The sequence below is a fragment of the Coffea arabica genome, chromosome 3e, assembly GCF_036785885.1.
Source record: "Coffea arabica cultivar ET-39 chromosome 3e, Coffea Arabica ET-39 HiFi, whole genome shotgun sequence".
Lineage (NCBI taxonomy): Eukaryota > Viridiplantae > Streptophyta > Magnoliopsida > Gentianales > Rubiaceae > Coffea > Coffea arabica.
The window spans coordinates 4,576,271-4,593,167 of NC_092315.1; the positions used below are offsets into that span (position 1 = coordinate 4,576,271).

Below are 16,897 nucleotides of genomic sequence, written 5' to 3' on the forward strand. Positions count from 1 at the left end.
AATTAGCTGTCTTGTCCCTTGTTAGCATGTTTACGATGATCACAGGTTCTATGAATGAAAAAGCTGTTTCTTGCTGATGTATGAATGAAAATTATTGCTTGTCAATGTCAACAGTTTGATGTCTGATCTTGTCTCCTATTTATATTCTATGAAGTGGGAGTAAATTGGTGAGGTGGATCATTTCTTTTGAAAAGTTAAAAAAAAAAAAAAAAAGAACAAGAATCTTGGTTGGAAATGCTTTTTAGCCATTTACATGAGAGAATAGATTTGCTGGATTCCTTCTGCTGCAATGAGACTCGGAGGAAATAAGATTCCTGATCTCATGCCCCTGTCAACTGCCAAGATGAAGAAGTTGATGACAAAAAGCAGGGCCATCACAGATCAATGGTCCTCAATTGGTTTTCAAGGGATAATGGACCGAAACCTTGCTGATAAGTATCATTTAAGGGTATAGTAGAGCTAGGACAACTGACCAAAACCATGAGATACCATCTTGAAAATGAAAATGAATGGTTGGCTAAGGTTAAAATTTCAGTTTTCTTCCTATGGCTGTCTGCAGAAGGAATCATCAAATCCTGCCCAGAATTCCCAGTAGAATCTGTCAAATCTAACAAACATTCTGATTGGACGAAAAGATGCCTCACAGTCTGTAACTACACCAGCATTACCAAGAATATGTATCTTCCGGTTTGGGAAATTCTTCTTAGCGAATAACTGCATCAGGACTGCCCAGCCCGGATCATTAGATGAGAAAACTATTATTACCATTGGACACCAGATGAATGCTTCCATATCCAGAAAAGAATGTGCTTGTTATTCTCTGTCAACTTGTAGTGATAAACAATATTCCAAGATGCCATAATTTAGTACGTACTCTATACATACCGTCTGTTATAATATGCTCTATTCCAAACGAGTCCATCCTCCTCCACTAACTTTTTCCTTAATATTAAATCCTTCACCATTACTCTAACTTTAGACCTTTCTTTTTCTTTTTGTACGAAATGGTAACAAGTAATGGAAGACGCATCAGTAAAGCTAATTTCTTTCATGTTTTGGGCCAAAACAGCTGAGGGGAGATAAAAGTTTGGCGTGATCATGAACTCCTCTTTGCGGCTGCCACCAAAAAATGACAAAAATGAATATGAAATCCACACTCAACAGAAATAGGAAGGAAAAAAGATACCTCGTGGTGAGTTCTGCATGGTATTTGTAATAGATTCAAGTCCCATTGATAATAAATCGAGTTTAGCCAAGTAATCATGGAATTGCCTGGGTTGTAGTGTCACCAATACACCTCCTCTGCAACGGCAAAACAGAATCAAGTCAATCAACAACGTCCCACCTGGGAAACTTTTAGTGAACTACACTATCAAATTTTTGAACCCCTCTATCTTTTGAGTGTGTTTCGACAGGAAATTATTTGAAATAATTACTGTAAACTTATATAAAATGAAAAGGTAATTAGGAAGATAAAAGAGTGTATTAGAAAACGTGTTTGTGATATAAGCAAATATTTTTTTTGGCAAATAACTGTTATCCAAAACTCAGTGAACTACACGTCAATCAATTACCTTTTATTATACCAATATCTTGAGTTGATCATGTATGCAAATTTTGGGACCCCTTGTCAATGCATGCAATAGCAGAAAAGGAGGGATGAATATGAAAATAGTGTGCCAACTACCAGAAAATGAGGGATGAGTGTGATCCAATTTGTGGTCTTGAAGCAAAAAGTCTTTTAATCCCGAGCCCGGTAAGGAAGGGGGTAAGTGCTTGGCAGAAACAAACAACACTAACCACATACATAAGAAGCTAAAAGCACTTGGCAGAAAATGAGGGATGAGTGTGATCCAATTTTTGGTCATATAAAGTACTTAGCAAACGGCACTAACCATTTACATAAGAAGCAAAAAGAAATTTCGAAAAGAAGCGAAGAGTTAAAAGTAACACGTTTGAATTGTTTATATGTAGTCAAGTTTCAAAGAATCACGCGCATATAAGCATATATTTCAAGGGAATATTTTTGTTTTTATTCTCAGTTTCTTTCCTTTGAATCTGTTCCTGTTTCAGTTTACAGTCTGGCTGTCCGTGGGGATATGATCCACAACATGACACCATATCATAAACATGCTATAAGAATCAAAACCCAATTCTCCAATGTTCCTTTTCTATATTAACTGGCATGCTAAGCAGCCAATTCAGTTTCTATAGTAGTAGAAAACATTCCTTTGCTATGGCAATGAAGTTATGTTCCCTTGTGGGCACCTGCAGGCGTTTTCAGCCTCACATTCTTATGGTTTTTGCGCAGATTGTCTATTCTTTTCTGTATTTTATAACAGAAGCTTCGTTTGATCATGGCATGAATCCTCATGTTTACATTACTTACAGACATACACTGGCAGGAATTATGATGCTGCCTTTTGCGTACTTTCTTGAAAGGTAAATCAATCAACATTGCTTCCTGTTGCTTACAAGTTACAAACACACCAAAACTTTTCATAAGCATTGATAGAGCAATATTGATATGCAGAAAAATAAGGCCAAAGTTGACGGTAGCTCTTTTCCTGGAGATTTTTGTTCTCTCTCTTCTAGGGTAAGTTTACATACATAGCTCAATACTCTTTCATCTTTTTTGTCCAGCAGTTTAAGTAACACGCGTTCAATAATTCATTTGCAGAGTCAGTTTGACTTTGAACATGTATTTTGCAAGCTTGAAGTTCACCTCTCCTACATTTCTTGCATCAATGATCAACACCATAGCTTCCGTGACTTTTGTACTAGCAGTTATCCTCAGGTATTGTTAGAAAAAATAAAGTTAAATTTATGAAAAGAAATGAAGAAAATCGTGACAACATTTCATTCGTGAATCTTGAGAAAGAACCTGATCTTGCAGGCTGGAGGTCATCGAACTTCGAAACCCTCGTGGTATAGCCAAAGTACTCGGAACTTTGGTTTCCTTGGCTGGTGTCATGACCATGACTTTATTCAAGGGGCCTATACTGAAGAATCTCTGGCGCCCTATCATCCATCTGCAAGGAGGCAACACAGTCATGCAGGATGATTGGCTGAAGGGATCTGTTTTAACTGTATCAAGCTGCATAACATGGTCCATATGGTATATAATGCAGGTCTGTTGGCCCTACCTCTTACTGATGTTCTTGCTGCATGTGATGTGGCTAATCTGTGAATGTTATTATTGTATAGAACATCATGTTCATCTGTGGTAATGAATATTGGCAGGCATACACATTGAAAAGGTATCCAGCACAATTGTCGCTGACTACATGGATGAATTTTGTTGGAGCTGCTCAATCAGCAGTATTTACAGTTATTGCACATCACAAGAGAGCTGATTGGACGATTGGCTTCAACATTGATTTCTGGTCTACCATTTATGGAGTAAGTAGGCTACAATGATCAATGATCTAATTGCAGATTTTCTTAATCATGCTTCGTTTCTTTAGTTAATTAACTTTTTGTGTCTTAGTACAGGGGGTTGTCATTTCTGGTATGGTGACCTTGATTCAGCTGTGGTGCACTGGACAAAAAGGACCGGTTTTTGTGACAATGTTTAATCCACTTTCGACATTATTGGTGGCAATTCTGGCCTACTTTGTTCTTGGAGAAAAGTTGTACCTAGGCAGGTAAGTTAAAGACCAATCAACCATTTTGCACACTGCAAAGCATCCTAATGCACCATTATCTGCATAACGACAATCTTAATGACAATCGAGCTTCCAATTTTACATTCTAAAAACTCCTAATATTCGTCATTTTCAGCATAGTGGGTGGAGTTATTGTGATTTTTGGTCTTTATTTGTTGCTGTGGGGCAAAAAAAATGACCATGAAGCACCAATGTCCGCGGATGAGGAAGGCATCCCACAGCTGGAAGACCCAAAGAAGCTAAACTTCTCTTCAGAGGCAAAATACGTAAGCGGAGAACCTTAAGATTACTCCACTTCCTCCAGGGGAAAAAATAATTACACGCTGTTATAGCACAGACAGATGATTCAAATGCTAGGAGGAAGATAGAGCATCAAGTACAGGAAAGAGACTTCGACAATGGAGGCTTCCCAAAAAAAAAAAAAATGGAATTTTACAATTTAATGAAGCAAATCTCTTCGACAGATTCTATCTCAAGAAGCCAAAGAGAATAAAAGACTTTCATGGCAAAATATCTGAATAACCTCCTGATAATTTTTGCCCCTATGAGCTAGTCTATCTCACACATGAAATGAAAGATCTTGCTTAATTCTGAACACAAGTACTGCTGTGTCATGCCTGCTCTGCTTTGTTCCATTTTTCCTTTTCTTGCACCATAATCTATGCACTGGCGATGGGCTGGGGAGGTAGAGAAGGGAACCGAGAGAGGGGTTTTTAGCGAACCTGCCATAATGTAACCTCAATGTATCACAAAATGGTCCGTCCAAATCCCTGAAAATCTAAGCATCCCAAGTCAGGATTGTGATCATCAATGTCAAGTAGACAATGTCTCTCAAGCCTTACTGTATTCTTGTTTCATGTTTACCTTCACAAAGTAATGATGTTATACTACTTTCGAGATATCTGAACCCTATCAACTTTTTCCAGTCAGGTCAATATGTAAGTTTATCAGCAATGCCTTAAATTTGTATAAATTTGTACCATTTAATGAGAAATTAAAGCACTAGAAGCAAACGAAATAAGAAGGAAACTTCTAAAAACATCACGTCCAACAAATTTAATTGTTTTTCGCATCATCATCAATGTAGCCCTTGATGAGAGACTGAAGGTGCTGGTCAAAAGAAGGAAATAACATAAAAAAGGCAACTGGACATGTCATAAATATTTACAAATGCAAGGGTGCAGGGTGTTGCTCAATTGCATAACAAAGCTTCTAAATATGCTGTATGCCTTCTTGCAGGCATGTTAAGCAGCAGGAGGCCTGAGCTCATGATCTTGAGATGTATCACGGGCAGATGGTGGGAGATACTGCCACATTGGCACAAAACTATAACCAGGGAAAACAGGCATCTTGTTTAATCCAGGTTGATAAGCCGCTGGATGAGGTGCCATATACCCTGGAGGTGGAAGAGCCATGGTTTTCAGTTGTTGCTCCATCCTCTCTTTATCTGCCTTCAGTACAAGTTTCTCTTCACGAAGTTCATTCTTGTCTGCCTGTTTCAGAGATGAAAAAAAAGTCAAAACACATAGTGTACAGTGGATTCCACAAGGGACCAAAAGAGCATACAACAAACTTCTTTTGTCTCTTACTTTTACATCACTGGGGAAAGGGGAGGCAGGAAAGCATATAGAGTGGCACTGAAAGTTTTCGAGTCATGACTTGAGGACCTGATAATCTCTGGACAGAGTAAAATAGTCCAAGATAACATAGAAATGACCCCAAATGGATTTCCTATATAACTGGCGTGGGTCTTCAAATATTTTACCATTGTCTTAAGTTGATAAAATTGCAAAATACAGAAAATTTTCTCTCTTATTCCATAAATTAGTTTCACAGAATGCATTAACACTTCATAAATATGTATTATTGGAGCATACAGGTCAGATCCAATTTTATCATTTTCAATTTGCTGTAGACATGGATCCAGCTCCACATATGAGCAGATTCTGCAATCAAGATCTAGATATTGAACTTTTGATCATAATGCCAATCAACAGTAAAGTTACATGTGAATAGAACTAAAACTGCTGTAAAGCGAGCAGAAATTCAGCATTCAATTGTGAATCAAACAATACAGTGTGGAAGATAATCTTGTCAATCTGGCCATAATATTTGTCCGATCTTTTGCTTTTTAACATTTTGAGGATACAAGTATGATCTTTTACTTTTTGAAAAACATCCTATGAACTTTGGACAACACCAATATAGAGAAGCTCTGAAAACCAACCTCCCATTATTGAAGAAACCAAAATTGAATAACAAACAAAAGAAGTGAGATAATCTAAATGTCACCAAGGATTAGAATCTATCTAGTCTTGGACTTGCAAAATAAACACTAAAAAAGAGGTTATCATAATCTGTGTAGTGATTATTCAACATCACACTGCAAAGGGTTTATCCCCAATTCACTTTGAACATAGAGATAGAACAGATGTAATAACTACATGAAAAACTAAAGCGGGGAAAATAATAGACATGCTGCAAAAGAACATGTAGAATCAATGGAGGAAAGAAAAGGAACCAACAAAAAAATCTCATGTCACATGCTGCAAAAGAACATGTGGTATCAATGGAGGAAAGAAAAGGAACCAACAAAAAAAATCTCATGTCATACAAGTGATCCTACAATTCATTTTGTATAATTTTGATCCTCACAGACATGATTCTCATTTGTCTGCCACTAGAAGCAAACTCTTTGGTCAAACTATTCTCAAAAATCAAAGGTGGAACTCTTCAAGAAAGAACAGGAAAAGAGCAGTGGCTATCTTACGCAATATCATATTCCATTATCAGGAGGCTCAACAATTTTTTATACCCAATATTACCACACACAAACCGAACATCGCACAAATGTTTTATAGGACCATCTTGTGCTAACCTTCAAAGTCTTGATCTCTTCTGACAACTTCTCATTCATCTCTTTATACTCCTGAGCTTCAGACTTTAGCTGGTTCAAAATTCTAATTGCGTCACCAAGAATTGCTAGTTTATCAGTTTTCATAGGTCTCCCAGGTTCCAATATAGAACAAAGCTCTGCAAACCTGCGAGGAGGACAGGAAAAGGCATTTTCCATTAGAAAAGATTTCCGCTTACCAACTGCTAGTAAAAATAAAGCATCTTTGTAATAGCTTTCATAGGAGTTACAATTTAATGAGGTTAAGGGGAGATGATTTCGAGTGGCTGCATGAATACTATAGAAAACGTTTTAGAATTCTGTTCCCAAGAACTATTCCTTAATAGGATAACCTGTCATTCAATTTCTCTCGCCTTAATCTCTCACGGCAAGCTTTGCTTCCAAGTCTGCTGCAAGAGTCAACACGTCCCCTGTTCATCATCCGTTAACAAAAACTTCATTAAGAATGTGGAAAATCATGGATTTAGTTGCATTTAAAGTGAGACAGATTCAGAAACTACATTTACAATCTGCCACAAGACCAACTTTTATTCAACAACTGTAAGTACATCAAAACAAAGAGTAAAACCTTTTATGCCCTTCATCATCTTTTGCCAAATTCCAAACTAGTTATTTAAAGAATCATATTTCTTTTCCATATATCAAGATGTCAATTCTGTCATCCCCCAGCTCATTATAATCCACCCCTTTCTCTACTGATCTCCGCCCTAGCTTTTGTGTTGACATCTTTTTTATTTCCCTTCACCTTGAGGTCTCAGCGCACCATGTACCTTTAATAACTGTGGGCAGTCCCTCCAATCAATTCAACAAGGAATCTCGTCTCAAATATCTTAAATTCAAGTTGTAGTATCAGAAGCATTTATCATAAGCATATCAAGATTATTCCAGAGAAGAAAATAAAAAAGTGTAACTCATGACATATAACTAATTCTGCTTCAGTAAACTGATATAAAACTAGTTCTGGTTCAGTAAACAAAGCAATAACAGGAAAGCACCAAGTCAATGACGTCAACAGAAAAATTTGTGTTTTCTCAGCAACATAAATATCAAACTCCTTAAAAAGATAAGATAGTACAAGTTCATAAGCTTGCAGAGAAGAGGGACCGAATAGCTATTCTAAAGAACACAATTCTATAGTGAAGCACCTCTTTCTCGGGCATTCTACTTCCGCGCATTCCTTTTCTTGGGATGTAGCACAAGTAAGTGATGCATCAAGCTCCGCTCCAGTGCTGCAAGCAAGTAAACATGCATAAAGTAACATTCCAGAATCAAGCATTCCTCGTGGAAAATGCATAAATCCAATTAGCAGGTTCCAGGTGGAGAATGACAAAAGAAATAATTACTCATATTTGCAGCTACTTTTTTTTGGGTAGAAAAAGAATAAAGATCAGACGTACCTCGTGGAAAAAGTATTCATCCAATTTGCAGATTCCAGAGGGAAAATGACAAAAGACAGTGTATCGCTAAAACAAGTTATTACTCATATTTATCACTACTTTATCAGAGATAAATTCGGCACAATTGCAAACTCAGTGGACGAGGGTCATATGGTGAGCTATGCTGACACTTGTCTTCATACGTGACCAAGAAGGTTATTTTCATCTCCTGAACCTCCATTTCGAGGTCATATTTGGAGCACCCAGCTAACTTTAAGGCAAAAGCAAGCAAATCCTTAAAAACTAAGAGGCTCATCACCGTTGCACACCTTTCCAGTCACACATATCAGTCTTATAGAAGAATATACAAAAAAGAATAAAAAAGAAGCATGCAATAAATTCTTTTCCGCTCTGTTATTATTTTCCAATTTGCATTCAATCCAAAACAAAGTACAGCTACAAAACTTCCAAACAAAACTCAGATGAAGTCATTAAAAGTCATAAAAGACTCAACCTTTGAAAGCACTAAACCAGATACCAATCCTAAATCATACTAATTCCTAATAATTTAATATACATGTTCCTTAATAAAGTCCACTACTAACAAGCCATCAATCAGTCCAAAGCCCACAAACTAATCCCAAAAACCCCTGTTTTTCTCTTTTTCCCATTTTTCCCTAGGTCTCCTTCCTCAAGATGAAATTGCAGAGGCTCAAAAAAAAAAGATAAAAAAATAAAATTGCAGAGGCCAGATTTTATACAAAATCGCAAAAAAAAACATGCCACCAGAACCCGGAAACATTAAAAACAATATGAAACAGCATCTCCATGGCCTAAAATCAGAATTCAATCACGAAAGTACATGCAACATTGCGTGCCATATAACAAAATAAAAACCAAACAAGAAGAATAACAAATAAAGGGATTCAATGAAGATTACCTTTGAGGTGGCTGAGGCTGATTCCAATAAGCATAAGGATCATCAGTGTTAGCCAAACCAACATCATCAATAAAACTGTTGATATCTATCAAGTCAATATCCTCCCATGCATTACAGCAATTATTAATGCTATTCCTCTCCATCTAGACAAAAATCAGATTAATTTCCTCAACCGAGCTGTGATTTTTGCCACGCTTAAAAAAAATCCAGATTTTTATCAACTAAGACTACAAAGAATCAAGAAAAATCAAATCGATGGGGGGGTTTTTGACCCTTCTTTATTGGTGGGCTCAGCTCAGTTTTCATTCATTCATTTGATTTAGACTGTTGCGCTGACGCAAGATTCTGTTTTTTGGGGAAATGAATTGGACTCAATAGCGGGGTGGAAAAGAGAGAGAGAGAGAGAGGGGAGTAAATGATGCTATACAATGATGAAGAGAGCGAAAAATGGAGGGTCACGAGGTTGGATTCGTAGGTGAGGAGGCTGTCCAATGAGAATGAAACACGTGGGAGCATCTGGTCTATTTTGATGGCTTCCGTTGTTAGTGCTCTTTACAAGACTTTTGTACTGAGTGTCGCCGCAGTGGTGAGGTGACGGTTGGGATCTTTGATAATGACGATTTAAAGGTCCGGATATAGGAATAACAGAAATAATTTATCTAAATATTTTGTTTAATTGGCATCCAACAAATCATATTAATTGGTGACTTACTAATTTTAGAAGAGCCTTTTGAATTGTTATCTTTTGAAGTTTTTATTAAAAAAAAAAAAAGTACTGTAATGATTTAATATATATTAGATAAAATGATAAAATGATATATGTGAAATAAAAAATTAATTTAAAAATATATTCATAAAAAGTGTAAAATTTTTTTGGAAAAAAATGGCAATTCAAACAAAATCCAGTGTCAACCATGAAAATAGTTTTAAAAACTTGGCATGATTTAATTGTTTTGGTCTATCCAAAAGTGGGCGAAAACGGAGGGTAAGCAGCAGCCAGCAGGCATAAAAATGTATTCTGGTAGGTATATTTTGCAGCATTTCAGCTCTTGGCAACTCTCTCCTTAAGGGTCATAATCATCTAAAAGATTTGTTCAAACAAAAAAAATATTTTTTTTTTCCTCCTGAGGATGAGCTTCACCAAACCCCACTTTGTGTGGTATTCTTCTACACCCAGCCCTGTAGTTGTACAATTCCGACTCCAACTGCTACTATTTCCTCGCATGTGGAAAACAACTATTAAAAGAAAGAGGGTCACCCGCCAATGGTGGGTAGGCAATGTGGAAAATAACTTCTAGAAGTAAAAGGTTGGCCACCATGAGGCAGGCAAATCTGGTCTACCATCTGTCAGATGATGATTAAATTTAAGTGTTGAATTTGATTATCAAACAAGACCTAAGTTGAATGGCCTGATTAATCTCAAAGCAAACAGACTCCTGTGATATAACAGTAGCAGTATTCGTTTTTTTGGCCCTCTTACACGTTACAGAAGAATGTTCCTCAAAGACTAGCTGCATTGGTATTTTGCCAGCAGCAACAGAGAGGCACTATTAGATGAACAAATAGAGATCAGATTTTTAGTGGAAAACAACTTCCAGTTCATCTGATGCCATTGATTGCATGGAAATCATAATTCCATGAAGGGGCTGGCTACAAAGATTGAAGAATTGTTACCAGAAATCTAAGGTCCCGTTTGGATTGCATTTTCCGTCATTTTTCATAGAAAAATTACTGTAGCGATTTGATGTATGTGAGGAAAAAAGGTAATAGGGAAATGTGTTCACGGAAAATGACGAAATTTTTCTATGGAAAACAGCGATCCAAGCAAGGCCTAAGATCACAGAACTTGCACATTTAACGGAAGCTTTTCACTGTACAGAAGATACGATTGATTAAGAAGGAAGAAAAAGGATTGTTAACTGCTGCCCTCAGATTTTAAGACGGAGCCTTCAGCCAATTACCGTCGCGGAAAGCGATTTAACATCATCAAACGACGCGTGCTTCATTCTTAAGCTTGTCAATCAGCTCATCTACAGAGGATACGAGAACTCCCGCTTTTCTCTTGGGAGGTTCAGTTACTTTAACGACCTCTATATCGGACTTGATCTCGACTTTCAAATCCTCTGGAGTAAGTTTCTTTATGACCTTTGACTTTGCCTTCATTATGTTAGGAAGTGTTGCATATCTTGGCTGGTTCAATCGCAAATCAGCACTGCAGAAGGGAGAAGTAATGCAAGTGTTCAGAAGCAAGGACAAAACCAAGTGATAAAATGTTGGCACGCACAACCATGGTTCATATGAAGTTGAACGGTATAATGATTTCCCTTCATCTGTGTTAAAGGCTCTAAAGTACAGAAACTGCTCAAAGCGATGATGGATTAGCTTTATAATTGTGATAGAATATGCCCTGATTCCATGAGCAGAACCAAAGGATATAATCAGCATAGGATCACGACCTGTGACCTGTCATGCACTTCAGGATCTGCCAGCAATTCTTTCTTCACACTAATCTAGAAATGCTCCATCGAAAACAAACAAGAATAAACATAACAAACTGAATCACGACAAGTCTGTGTTTTCAGCTTTCCTTTGGAACTCCTGTCAGTTCCTCTAAAATGATTCACAGAAACAGCACAAGTTTCTCCTTTAGGACAAAAAACCGCGGGAAAACAAAACACACACACACACACAGACATACATGTGCTTTTCGTTTGTCATGTGAAACTATTGTGTATAGTCCTTTAGAAAGAAGTATAAATTATAATCCTCAAGCCACTCATAAACAGCTCATTTTTCACATAGAAAATTTCCTGTTATCACCTCACAATTCAACCATGTGGCAGCTAATTCCAATTTGTCACAAAGAACAGTAAAAATGCTAGAGCACCAATGCTGACACTTCAATAGAAGAAAACAAGGACGTTTGCATACACACCCAAATGATGTGAAGTTAAAAAACAAAAAAGTGGAACTTCAAACTATAAACGGCCGAAGTACAAGAATAAGTCAATCTGCATCTTTGGCAACCTCAAAACCCTTAATCTAAATTTAGTTCACGCCTTTGTGGAAACTATATTCATCAGGCCAATTAGCTAAATCATGAATTCTATCTCTGCATGGCAAGATTACTGTTCTTTGATCAACCACAAAACAACTTTATTACAGCATCTACTGTTGAAAATACGTATTCCTGTTCAAGTAAGTTATCAGCAAAAGAGAAATGAACTGTATCAAGATTGAAATGCCATCTTTGTAGTTTAAAATGCTTGAACTCCTTTTCATTAACCATTTAAGATTCTAGAAAAAATGCTTTTTCCATTTTTCATCTGCAACACATATTCCTATGAGTAAAAAAAAATGGATTTTCATAGGATTCAAATATCATCAGTATAAGGGGTAAGTCGAGTTAATCAGAGTAATACATAATCTTCAGGGAAATTATATTCATCAGCATCTAGGGATGGTGGATGAATTTAACACTCAAGGTCAACATCTTCTATCTTTTTTTTTTCTGGGTCCATCATCAATTTTGACCTCTCATACAATATATATCCTAAGTCCATAAACGCGATCAGACATTGTCAGTTGTGTCCACCAAAATTGACATAATGTTATGCTGATACTCAAAGCTTGCATATAGGCGCCAATGCTACCCAGACTCGGGTAGGAAGTCCCACCAACATGGCTACTCTAGGAGTGCAAAACAAAGAGTCAAACACGGGTACGACAGGAAAGTGAAAAGCCTGGGTAACACAGCTTTAGGGAAATGAAGAGTAAAACTAACTCACGTGATCACTGCCGGCAAATCCAAACACAAGGTCTCAAGGCCACCATCCACCTCTCTGTCTACTACAGCTGTTTGTTTTTCCTTGTCCAGTACAACCTTGGGGAAAAATAAAAAAGCATCAGTGCGTTGAAATGATATAAATCAGCAAGTACCGCACAAGGTGACATCAACAACAAGAATGCCTAAAGAGATAATTTCAAGTATAGTAGAATGAAGGAGATGCACATTATGGAGAACAAGGATATAAAGCAGAAAAGCATGCATTCTCATGTTTACTGCCTCAATGATGGATGAATACCAAAAATTTCACAGCCAGACTTTTTGTTGTGTGTGTGTGTGTGTGGAGGGGGGGTCAGTATCAAGCAAGGAAACAAGTGTGTGAAAAGTAAAAGCTAACATCACAGTATATTGCATTCCAGAACTAGTTCTTTTTGCTCTAAGCATTCTAGAAGTTCATCTTGTCAAGAAAACTGCACATACAAACAAAGAGTTATTGCGCAACAAGGCCAACCTTGGAAGCAAAGGTCCCCTGTGGCCACTTGAGAAGCCCCGCAATCATTTGACCTGTCTGGTTGCAATCATCATCAATTGCCTGCAAAAGTTTATAATTATCAACTACTACAATCCTAGACAAAGTTATAAGTTCTGCAAATGTATTAATTTAATCCATGATTTCAATTATGATCACCAATTGACATGGAAAACATATACAAGTGCTTAAAATTCACCCCTTGCAAAAGAAACAAAAGTAAGAACAACCACTTTCTATGCAACAGTAAATAATCAATCTAAAAGCACAGACAACAAGATTACAAGTAACATTTCGCTCCATAAATCAATTGCGAAAAGTCTTATCTGATTGTCCCTCCACTTCAAGACTATTCTACTTCAACATCAACTTGCTATTTAAAAAAAAAAAAAAAATTGCACTATCATTAGAGCAAACATGCTCGTATAATGTTATTGTGCGAAATGTTTCTTGATCAACAAACAAAAATTGAATCCAAGGTATCAATGGTAGTCCCATAGAACCAAAATCTTTGCCCAAGAACTCAGACAACAAAATTCAGCTTAAAGTTAAATGAGTAAACAATCTACCAAAAATCAAAATAAGCATCCAAAACAACTAAGAGGAATAGAACCTGGCTAACGAAATCATACTCAGCACAATCAAATTTTAGAACATCACGCTTTGAACCTATATATTAGCCGAAGTCCATCAAAATAATAGCATTCTAAAAAAAAAAAGAAGCTAAAAACACTCTTGTCAAATACCCCAAAATCCCGTTTCAATCCTTCAACTTATCTCCTGTTAAAAAAAAAAACCAATAACAAACTGAAAAGCAGGATATTACTAAACAAAGATGGCATTTTTTTAACTACGAGATGAAACAACGGATGACCAAAAATTGAAAAGCAAAAAAAAAACCTGTTTGCCGAGAAAAATCAGCCCAGGCTTCTCAATTTCAACAAGGGCTTTAAGAATTTTTGCAACAGACAGAGGATAAAGAGTTCCTGGATAGTCCACATGGATAGCCCGATCAGCACCCATCGCTAAACCGGTTCTAATTGTATCCACAACTTGGGTCGGACCCATGCTGACAGCAATGACCTCCGAAGCCAGACCCGATTCCTTTATTCGGAGCGCTTCTTCCAATGCTATTTCACAAAACGGGTTCATTGACATCTTTACATTATTCGTCTCTACACCGCTCTGCAAATGATAACAATCAATCGAATTTGACAAGCAAAATGGACGAATTTAGGATTGAGCTGGTTTTAAAAAATTTAGATAGTTTTCTATTTCTTTTTCCTCTCTTCACTGACCTTATCGGGTTTAACCCGGATTTTGACGGCATAGTCGATAACCCGTTTGATGGCTACCATGATCTTCATGGTTGCTCCGCTACGCTACTCTGCCTGTGCCTGTGTATTTTACAGTACTCGACAGTTGAGACCTTGACGAGGACGGTTGGTAAATGCATGGCGGGTTTTTTACGGTCTAGATCGAGCCACATCAGCAAATCAGCCGGTCATGACCAAATTTGACTGCTGTGGAGAAGGGAAAAAAATATTTTTGACTTTGACAGTAACTGGCCCCAATCCAAACGATTAACCGTAAAGTGCAAACAATTAAGGGATTTGACGATGGTTCATTTCTTGAAATCTAATCATGGTTAATTGGTTATATGCCCACAGTTCCACCTGTTCATGGTCCATTTTAGGGGTGAGGGAAATTTAGGATGGTATCGATTAGGTATTTTTGAAGGTATTTTTCAAAAAAAAAAAGTAGATTATATATTTTAAAAACTCTTCACTATTTTAGGGGGTTTTTAAAATTTGAAATTTTATTGAATATTTTTTAAAAAAAATTTTATATAATCTTTTACCACCACTCATCATACTGCATCCATCGCTACCATTGCCCCTTCCTACTCCTTCCTTCTTCCGCTTTCCCCCTCTTCCTCCTATTCCCAACAACCCTCCTTTCCTTTGGTCGTTGCAACCAATTGATCAATTATTTAATCAGCATAATTAGGATATAAATTTGAGAAACAAATGATGTTTGAATTACCAAAAAAATTTAAAGCACTCCATTTTGGCTTTGAAAGGAGGATGGAGTGCCTCAAACATTTTCAAGAGTGCCAATATCCTTTATATATATATATATAGGAATTGTTGTATGATTTGGGTGATTTTCATCTGAGGTTTGTGGGACATTTTGGAAATGGTAAAATTGTAATAGCATTGATTAAGCAAAGCACACAGTGCACAAGTTTCTGCTAGCTAATTTCGCATGGTTTACCTACTGTAAACTTTGATGGCTAATGGTTTGGCTGCTTCGCCATTGATTTAGCAAAGTGCATAGAAAAAATGAAATGAACTCCTCTCAAATATGTTCAGCTAAATTGATTATGCAAATTAAATGCATTTAAGACAATATTAGTGCGCTAAAGGTAAAGATGAATGCTTGAATTGTAACTGTAAAAAGACCGTCTTCTTCATACTTAAAGCTCAAGAACCATTAGTTTAGCTCTTGCAACAAATGGCACTTATTTGAATAAGTAATTGCAACACGTTGATGAGACCATTAAAGTGTGAAAAGTGAAAAATCATTTGGGGTGAATGTTACAAGAGTAACTTGAAGACCTCCTATCTTCTTCAGTATTTGCTAGTCAATTTGTAAAGTAGATTACAATAATGGCTGTTGTTAAGATACAAAATTATGGATTCAGATGGCTTTGTTACACAAAATCATAGTTGGGTTTGTAGATGTATGCTGAATTTTGCTCTTGCTTTCTGGTCTATGGGATGTATAACTTCCATTCAACAACCGAAATTGTGAATAAGCGTCTGTGCTTGCTATTGTAGGAGGGTGAAGTATGGAGAGATTTTGCTCTTAGATTGCACTTTGTAACTCAAGGTACAGGGTAACTCTATATTCCCACTTGATGCATGTCATTTGTTGATAAAATGTGATTACAAGTGTACTTAATCCACTTGAATTGTGTGATCCAATAAACAAGTGTGTGAATGATTGTTCCACTTTGAAAATTATATTGCAATTGATGCAATTCGTCGGTTCAATAGTTAAGTGACCCAGATCTTGTGTGTGGATAAAAATTGCCATTTGAATAGACAAGTGGCTATATTTACATGCTCAGTTATTTTTGTACTGAATTTCGTAGACTTGATAATTGCTTGATACAAGTTAGTGTTTGTAATGAGGAAAATTAATTTCCCCTCTAATTATTTGTAGATGCATGTTTTGATCAAAATAATGATTTGTAGTTGTAGTAGTTAAGCAAACAAATGGTATATTTAGATTTCTTATGTTTAACTTAAGGGCATGTGAGTTGAAATTTAGGATGGATTGAACAAACAATATCGATAAACTTAATGCTAAGAAGTAACTTCGAAATCAAAAGGTAAGAAAAAGATATGCATTGTTATCAACGGAAGAAAAAGATAAAGTACGATAAAAACAATGAAAAATAAGCATAAAGCGTAGAAAATACAAATTCAATCTGTCGAGACTATTGAACAGAACAATGGTCTCGATTGAACAATCCAACTTTATTTGAAAGATTAAATGTATGGAAAAAAGATACATATCACAACACCATCAGCTTCCATTTGTATTAGACATCTTTATCTTTATACTATACTAAAAGCGGGAGTTCGGATTGCTACAGTGAATTTGGGCTGGTT

At 36.6% G+C, this 16,897-nt stretch overlaps 3 protein-coding genes and 1 long non-coding RNA gene across 7 annotated transcripts; 1 reads left to right on the forward strand and 3 right to left on the reverse strand.

Moving 5' to 3' along the window:
• Positions 1–793: 793 nt before the first annotated feature.
• On the reverse strand, positions 794–1,280 carry LOC113734271 (uncharacterized). Its single transcript, XR_003459254.2, has 2 exons — positions 1,187–1,280; positions 794–1,116 (listed from the first exon to the last, which is right to left on the reverse strand). It is a non-coding gene; the product is annotated as an uncharacterized lncRNA (long non-coding RNA).
• Positions 1,281–1,910: 630 nt separating this feature from the next.
• Positions 1,911–5,483, forward strand: LOC113734268 (WAT1-related protein At5g07050). 3 transcript variants are annotated; one of them, XM_072084498.1, is made up of 8 exons: positions 1,936–2,299; positions 2,392–2,442; positions 2,534–2,596; positions 2,681–2,797; positions 2,897–3,131; positions 3,244–3,402; positions 3,496–3,647; positions 3,784–4,503. In XM_072084498.1, the coding sequence occupies exons 2-8, from the start codon at positions 2,411–2,413 to the stop codon at positions 3,950–3,952; spliced, it is 927 nt and encodes a 308-aa protein (XP_071940599.1). In that variant the 5' UTR covers positions 1,936–2,299; positions 2,392–2,410; the 3' UTR covers positions 3,953–4,503. The 3 variants fall into 3 exon arrangements, with proteins under 3 accessions (XP_071940598.1, XP_027116501.2, XP_071940599.1); XM_072084497.1 differs by lacking the exon at positions 3,784–4,503 and adding an exon at positions 4,908–5,483 and having other exon boundaries at positions 1,911–2,442; XM_027260700.2 differs by having other exon boundaries at positions 1,928–2,442.
• On the reverse strand, positions 4,699–9,336 carry LOC140038907 (transcription factor bHLH104-like). Its single transcript, XM_072084499.1, has 5 exons — positions 8,899–9,336; positions 7,728–7,811; positions 6,915–6,992; positions 6,547–6,709; positions 4,699–5,161 (listed from the first exon to the last, which is right to left on the reverse strand). Exons 1-5 carry the CDS (start codon positions 9,039–9,041, stop codon positions 4,913–4,915), a joined length of 717 nt encoding a protein of 238 aa, XP_071940600.1. The 5' UTR covers positions 9,042–9,336; the 3' UTR covers positions 4,699–4,912.
• A 1,341-nt stretch (positions 9,337–10,677) lies between these two features.
• Positions 10,678–14,956, reverse strand: LOC140038908 (electron transfer flavoprotein subunit beta, mitochondrial-like). Of its 2 annotated transcripts, none has more exons than XM_072084501.1 (5): positions 14,513–14,946; positions 14,115–14,399; positions 13,197–13,277; positions 12,687–12,781; positions 10,678–11,110 (listed from the first exon to the last, which is right to left on the reverse strand). In XM_072084501.1, the coding sequence occupies exons 1-5, from the start codon at positions 14,579–14,581 to the stop codon at positions 10,885–10,887; spliced, it is 756 nt and encodes a 251-aa protein (XP_071940602.1). In that variant the 5' UTR covers positions 14,582–14,946; the 3' UTR covers positions 10,678–10,884. The 2 variants fall into 2 exon arrangements, with proteins under 2 accessions (XP_071940602.1, XP_071940603.1); XM_072084502.1 differs by lacking the exon at positions 10,678–11,110 and adding an exon at positions 12,243–12,583 and having other exon boundaries at positions 14,513–14,956.
• Positions 14,957–16,897: the final 1,941 nt, after the last annotated feature.

What these genes read in the sequence shown, in the direction of transcription:
- LOC113734268 (XM_027260700.2), top strand. Translation starts at nt 2,186, where the DNA reads ATGCTAAGCAGCCAATTCAGTTTCTATAGTAGTAGAAAACATTCCTTT. An exon ending in TTTGTTCTCTCTCTTCTAGG is followed by an intron (nt 2,597 to 2,680) that starts GTAAGTTTACAT and finishes ATTCATTTGCAG; the next exon opens with AGTCAGTTTGACTTTGAACA. An exon ending in CCATATGGTATATAATGCAG is followed by an intron (nt 3,132 to 3,243) that starts GTCTGTTGGCCC and finishes GAATATTGGCAG; the next exon opens with GCATACACATTGAAAAGGTA.
- LOC140038907 (XM_072084499.1), bottom strand. Translation starts at nt 9,041, where the DNA reads ATGGAGAGGAATAGCATTAATAATTGCTGTAATGCATGGGAGGATATT. An exon ending in CAGCCTCAGCCACCTCAAAG is followed by an intron (nt 7,812 to 8,898) that starts GTAATCTTCATT and finishes ACTTGCTTGCAG; the next exon opens with CACTGGAGCGGAGCTTGATG. An exon ending in AAGAGATCAAGACTTTGAAG is followed by an intron (nt 5,162 to 6,546) that starts GTTAGCACAAGA and finishes TCTCTGAAACAG; the next exon opens with GCAGACAAGAATGAACTTCG.
- LOC140038908 (XM_072084501.1), bottom strand. Translation starts at nt 14,581, where the DNA reads ATGAAGATCATGGTAGCCATCAAACGGGTTATCGACTATGCCGTCAAA. An exon ending in TCCGGGTTAAACCCGATAAG is followed by an intron (nt 14,400 to 14,512) that starts GTCAGTGAAGAG and finishes TATCATTTGCAG; the next exon opens with AGCGGTGTAGAGACGAATAA. An exon ending in AGGGGACCTTTGCTTCCAAG is followed by an intron (nt 12,782 to 13,196) that starts GTTGGCCTTGTT and finishes TTTTTCCCCAAG; the next exon opens with GTTGTACTGGACAAGGAAAA.